A 6,840-nucleotide genomic window follows, 5' to 3' on the forward strand; every position below is an offset into this window, starting at 1 on the left:
ATGAGCACACAGCTCTCACAGAAAATGAGACAATTCAAACCAAAACTATGTATCAAAATTTTTTTTTAAATTTGTTCTGATTCAGATAAAACAAAAGCAGCTTAAAAACAAAAAACAAACAAACAAAACTTTCCTCCTAAAAAAAAACCAACGCAAGCACTGTGTTTGGTTCCCTGAGATATAATTTCTTCCTCGTGAGCATAGTTCACAAATTGCCATGTGTGTGCAGATAAAGGCTGCTTCTCCCAAGCTGGCTTTCCAGTTCAGTCTGACACTTCCCTTACCTACCCTACTGTTTCTGAGTTCTTTGTCTTCTTTTTGTCTTTGTCTTCCTGACACCCAATCAGAGATACTTATGAAGGAACATTTTTATCAACTAGCCAAAGAGACAGTAAAATGTAAGGTCATGGAGGACCCAAAAATGTCTCAGAACATACATTAGCAGGAATTGTCTAGAAAGGGTTTCTAAATTGGTACCTTGAAAATGGGTCTCCTAAGACCAAAATAACCCTGATAATTGTGCCTCTGCCCATTTTCTATTTTGAGTCAGAGGAGAGATTTGTAAGAAGTCCTGGGAGAGGGAGGGTGTGGGAGCTGGTCTAAAAGAGAGAAACAGGAAGGGCCCATTGTCTGTCAACTAAGAGGCTTTGTTTTGAAAATCTCAGGGCTAACATTTTAATGCTTTATTTGCAAAGTGGAACAAGACTGCAGAATAATAGCTCAAAGTTTGATTTGAGTTTGATTCTACCTCTTTCTGTCACCTCAACTTGTCCTCCTATACATGGAACTGTGACTGTGAATACTTGAGATATGTGGCTGGAAAACTTTTGCTTTCTGTCTTTAACCTGCTAAGATTTACTGGGACCCAGAATTTACTTACATGTTTCCTTATTAAATAATAATATCAATAGTTGGTATGTATTGAGTCCTTACTATATGCCACACATTGTTTGAGGAGCTCATGTAAGTCCTTACAATAATCCTATAAAATATGTTCTGTCATCTCTGCTGAGGCACTGAGAGGCTAAGTAGCATGCCTAAGGTCAGAGAGCTTAGGAAAAAAAAAAAGTGGTAGATCTGGGTAGATCTTAAACGCAGGGAGTCTAACTGCAGGTCCTGTATTCTTCACCACTACACTTTATTTCCCCTGAACCCATTTCCTCAGTGAACCTTGATGATCTGAGCAATTTAATGAAATTCAATCTTGGTAAAGTATAATTTTCAAAAAATGGTTAAATTATGACTCTCATATAGATATAAATATGAACATGTGTCAAAGATTTTATTAACTCGTTAATGAGAAAACTAGGTATGTGTTAAAAGTGCCACTAAAAAAAAGACACATTTATAGATCAGGAATATTGAAATGAACGTGATATAGAGGTGAAAGAGGACTCTTCCACAATGGGAGCCTGAAGTCAGCTAGACTTCCTCCCCTGGATAGAATTTGCATGTCTATAGACAAGACTTATTTTACTTGCTCAGTCATTTACAGCTTACAAAATTGTAACTCCCATGGAATCAGAATAAGATAACACTGGAAGGATATGCTATAGACAATGTATAGTTTTCCACTTAAGTACAGTTGTTTTTTGTTTTTTGTTTTCCTATAATAAGAACATTTCACACTTGTTCCTCAAACCCAGGAAGATTTACAACTGATAGGTGTCAAAGGCATTTTAGAAGATAGACATATGAATAAAAAATGACTTACAGACTACCAGAGCAGACATTCATAAATGATTTCAATAAGGCAGATTGTTAAAGAATATAAATAAGGGAAGGAGAGATTCATTCAGCTCTGAGAACCTATTAGAATTTCTATGTGAGGCATTTAGGAGAGGCAATCTAGTTGGAAGAGGGGACTGGAGGCTATCCTGAAGCTGCTTTTAGATACCACTTTACATAAAACTAAGAAAAAGTAGATCATCCCTGTTAAAGAATTCCGTGGTGCTTGGTAGGAGCCATTAAAGCTATCTCATGGACTTCATTTGAAATCTAGAAAAATTCCTCAGTATTTAGATTGACTTGGGAGTTAGTACAAAAATGTAGACGTGCTATCCAGACAAAGGGGTATCTTGATCCAAGACACAGAAACCAAGAGAGGAGAGGTGACATGGGAAGGGGAGTGATCAGAAAGAGGCAGTAAGAGGAAAAGAGTGTGCCTCAAAACCCAGTGCTCCCTCAGCCTATGCAGGTCAAGACACCAAGCTCTGTTTCCTTTCACAAGGACCTGACAGCAGGATACTCTACCTTCAGCCCAGAGCCCTAGCCCCAGCATAAAAGTAGATATTCAATATGTATATATTTCCTGAATGAAAAAAAATATGTAAGGAAGAAAGAAGGAAGGAAAGGAGGGAGGGAGGAAGGGGGGATGGAAGGAAGGAGAGAGGAAGGAAGGAAGGAAGGAGGGAGGAGAGGGAGGAAGGAAGAGAGAAGGGAAGAGGGGATGGAAGGATGGAGGGAAGGAAGTAAGGAAGGAAGGAGGGAAGGATGGAAGGAGGGAGGGAGGAGAGGGAGGAAGGAAGAGAGAGGGGAAGGGGGATGGAAGGATGGAGGGAAGGAAGGAAGGAAAGAAGGATGGAAGGAAGAGGGAAGGAAGGAAGGGGGAAAGGAAAGAAAGAAGGAAGGGGGGATGGGAGGAATGGGGGAAGGAAAGGACAACACTGAACTTCATCTAATTGTTCCCCAAGCTTTACTGTTTCAGGGGAGAGCTAACCACCAAGGACCACCCTTCCCATATGACTCATTTAAGAACCTCCTCCACTCTGCCTCATGATTTCTTGTCTACTTCCCTCTATAAACCACAGGTCTCTGTCCTTTCCTTTGAGATGCTCCTCATTAATGAACATTTTCCATATTGCAATAGCCTAAATAAAATCATCTCTTTCATTGTCCTGTGCATTTTTGTTTTCACAGAAGGAAAGAAGAGTTCTGGACCTAATCTCTGGATCTGAAGAACCCTCCTGTGGGTCTGTGGTTTAATACAGGAAGAAGGCATCCAAGCTTTTAATTTGTTTTGACTGCATCCTCCTTATACACATGAAAGAGCAGGGACCAGGCTGCTGTGAAAGCCTCAGAATATAACTTGACCAAGAAAGAAGAAACCATTGTCAGTAGTGCTGGCATAAGCATCTTTGTCTTTGGGACACAGGATGAATCCAGGGACTTGTTTGAATTCTTCATTTGGGGGATTAGGGCACATAATGGAGAGTGCTTTTCCTTTCCCTTTTGGACAATGGACTGGGGTGGAGGGGGGGGGAAGATTTGAGTTGACTAACTTACAGCATGAACAGAAAGACTAGTTTAGAGTAAGAAATAGGAATGTATTTTTATTTATCCAAAGATGTGGCTAAAGGTGGATGCAAGCAACAAAGCTACCTTTGACCTGCTTAAGGAAAAAAAAATGAGGGAATTTATTGGAAGGATTCGGTATAACTCAGTACTTGAAGAAAAAGTTGAAGAATAAGAACAACTCTGAGACATAGATGGTAGAAAGTGAATGGACAGTGATGAGCGAGTTCCTACGCCTTTCAGCCTCACTGTCCCTCTGCCAAAGAATCAAATTCCAGGGAAAGGGCATCTGATTGACAGGACTTGGATCACATGCTCACCTCTTGGCAGAGGGAGGTGGCTCAATCCTGATGAGTTGACTGGCAGTAGCCAAAGTGGGAGAAATTATACAGCAAAATGGGAGGTGGGAAGGACTGTTACTAAAAGGAAGAGTCAAGGATTTGGGGAAGGCAAAACAGCAGCTTTACATTTACCACGTAACTCAGTGATTACACACCTAGGAGATATAAAAACACATCCATACAAAAACTTTTACCTGAATATTTCTAGCAGTGTTATTCATCATAACCATAAAGTGGGAAACCTAAATGTCCATCAACTAATGAGTATATATTCATACAATAGAATATTATTCAGCTATAAAACGAAATGGATCGCTGTGTGCTGGGCAGTCCCCACAGGTTTGTCTCTTGCTTCAACAGTGTTTGGATGGAACAGACCCAGGGTTGCCCTTTGCTCCCCCCTCCAACTACCCTCCAACCTTTTTTCCAATCGCAACCTTTGGAATCAGCCACTCAGCTATCCTCGGCCTCCAGGCCCAACCAGCACCATTTTTTGAGCTTAGTTCCTTTTTACCAATTAAGCATGAGCTCCCAGGGTTGTCAAAATTATTCCACCCAGGTGGAGGCCGCCATCAATCGCCTGGTCAACATACATCTGCGAGCCTCCTACACCTCCCTCTCTCTGGGCTTCGATTTTGACCACGACAATGTGGCTTTGGAGGGCGTGGGCCACATCTTCCTTGAAATGGCTGAGGAGAAGCACCGGGGCACCCAGCGTCTTTTGAAAATGCAAACCCAGAGCCACGGCAGTGCCCTATTCCAGGACGCACAGAAACCACCTCAAGATGAGTGGGGCAAAACCCAGGATGCTAGGGAAGCCGCCATTCTCATGGAGAAGAGCCTGAACCAGGTCCTTTTGGATCTACATGACCTGCACTCTGCCCGCGCAGACCCCCCGCTCTGTGACTTCCTGGAGAGCGGCTTCCTGGAAGAGCAGGTGAAACTCATCCAGAAGATGGCGACCACCTGACCAACCTCTGCAGGCTGGCTGGTCCCCAGGCTGGGCTGGGCGAGTATCTGTTCCAAAGGCTCACCTCAAGCACAACTAGGAACCTCTGAAGCCCACGGCCTTTGAGGAGCCCCTCTGGTGTCAGGGCTTCTGCTCAAAGCCTCTCTCTCTCCAGCCACCAGGCAGCTTTTTAACCACCCTGGAGCCCTCTCCCAAGATGTGGACCAAATGGAAACAATAAAGTTTTGGAACAAAAAAAAAAAAAGAAAAGAAATGGAGTACTGATACATGCAACATGATTAACCTTGAAAACATTATGCTAAGTGAAAGAAGACAATTGCAAAAGACCATATATTGTATGATTCTATTTATATGAAAAGTCCAGGATAGGCAAATCCATAGAGACAGAAAGTAGGTTAGGTAGATTTGTGATTACTGGGGATGGGGAAGGAGGGGTGATGGGGATTGTCTGGTAGTGGATACTGATTTCTTTTTTTTTTTTTAAGCCTACAGCACCCGGTATTCCCAGGCGGTCTCCCATCCAAGATACTGATTTCTTTTAGGGGGAAAAATTGTTTTATAATTATATTGTGGTGATGGTTGCACAAACCTGTGACCAAACTAAAAACATTGAATAGTACACTTTAATTATATGAAATGTGAATTAATCTCAATAAAACTATTTATAAAGAAGCAGCAGCTTTTCCATTACAATATTGTTATTGCAATAATGAAATCTGTTCTAATTAACTTTTTTGTTTTTATTTGTTGGTAAAGTAGGTAGAAGCTACTGGAGTGGATCTTAAGAGATAGGAAAGGAAGTCACTGGTCAGTCATGAAATATAAATTACTCCTTTGGAATAGGGCATTGTTTTATGTTAGGAACAACTACCACCAGTGTGTTCCTTAGTTAGCTTTGTAAGTTATCAAAACAAGTATGGATTATTGTCAGTCCCTTACAAATGTGTCAACCAAACTAAAACAGGACCTGTCCAGAATGAAACTCACGTGAGGCAACATGGAATACTCTAGAGGATGCAGGCTAAGAAGTAGGAAATCTGAATTAACTCCATTGATAAGCCGTTGACACATATGTGGTAAAAGACTGTAGGGAAGTTCCTGCCCTTCTCCAGGCCTCAGTCTCCTGACATGGAAAAGGAGAGAGATGGACTAGATTAGTAGTTCCCAAAGACCGGTTTCTCATTAAGGGCTGTGATTTAATATTTCCTAAAAACAAATCAATGTAAACAAAAAGTGAACCAATGTAAAGAAAATTCTAGGCAAATAGTATGGATATTGTAGAGATATGGCAAAAACATGATATTAGTGTAAGAATTACTGAAGTTTGGCAAATGCTATGTGATACCTTTTGCTGTAATCTGGTCACGTGCAACAGAGGTGGGAGAATCCATTATTTTGTAAAGCTGGATTTTACCCCATTTATTTGATTTATGATAAAGAGTTTCTAAATAATAATGATATTAGTAAATAATTATCATTTGTTAAGTTTTATTATGTGCCAGTCCTGACAAATAAAGGGAAAGTTCAGGAAGATGTTATGCTCAGCCTAAAGTTTAGGTGAGTGGGGGAGGCTTCCCCAAAACTGAGGCTGGAAGGATGGTAAGATTTAGTAAGGTGAAGGGCTAGGGAGCTTTTTGTAGGTGCAAGGGCATCGGTGAAGGTCTACGGTTGAAATTGAACATGTAGTTCGTTGGGGGAACTAATCTATCCCACATGGTTGGAACATAAAGAATGAGGGGGAAAGAATTCCATCAGCCGCCAGCACTTACTGAGCACACACCTCACTTCCCACAGTGTGCTAGGTGCTTTGCTTATTTCATTCAAGCCACAAAAAAATCTCTCTGGGGTCAGCATTTTTACTCCATTTTACAGATGGGAACTGAGTCTTAAAGTTAAAATATCTTGCCTGTGGCTGCAGAGCCAGTAAGAGGGAAAGCCTGGATTTGAACACAATCACTTTGCTTCCAGAGCTGGTAGGCTAAGCCACTACACACTGCACGCTGGTCACCTCAGCTTCTCCACAGCATTGCCATCCCTCAGATTTTCCTTGGTCCCAACTAGACAACAGACTGATTGAGCCACAGACTCCTTGCTCTGTGAACCTGGTTAGGAAGCCTATTGTTAAAGTAAATAAGACACTTGGAAAGCATAGCCAAAGCTATTAAAAAATTCTATAAGCCAGTTTTCTCCAAGATTTTGCACTTGGGGATGAATATCAAAAGGACTTGTTAGGGT

The 6,840-nt window shown here is 41.4% G+C and overlaps 1 protein-coding gene across 1 annotated transcript; it reads left to right on the forward strand.

The window, feature by feature from the left end:
* The first annotated feature begins 4,158 nt into the window (after positions 1-4,158).
* On the forward strand, positions 4,159-4,605 carry LOC132485506 (ferritin light chain-like). The gene has a single exon (XM_060092039.1). The coding sequence runs from the start codon at positions 4,159-4,161 to the stop codon at positions 4,603-4,605; it is 447 nt and encodes a 148-aa protein (XP_059948022.1).
* The last annotated feature ends 2,235 nt before the right edge of the window (positions 4,606-6,840 follow it).

The sequence above is a fragment of the Mesoplodon densirostris genome, chromosome 3 (assembly GCF_025265405.1).
Source record: "Mesoplodon densirostris isolate mMesDen1 chromosome 3, mMesDen1 primary haplotype, whole genome shotgun sequence".
In the NCBI taxonomy this organism is placed as follows: domain Eukaryota; kingdom Metazoa; phylum Chordata; class Mammalia; order Artiodactyla; family Ziphiidae; genus Mesoplodon; species Mesoplodon densirostris.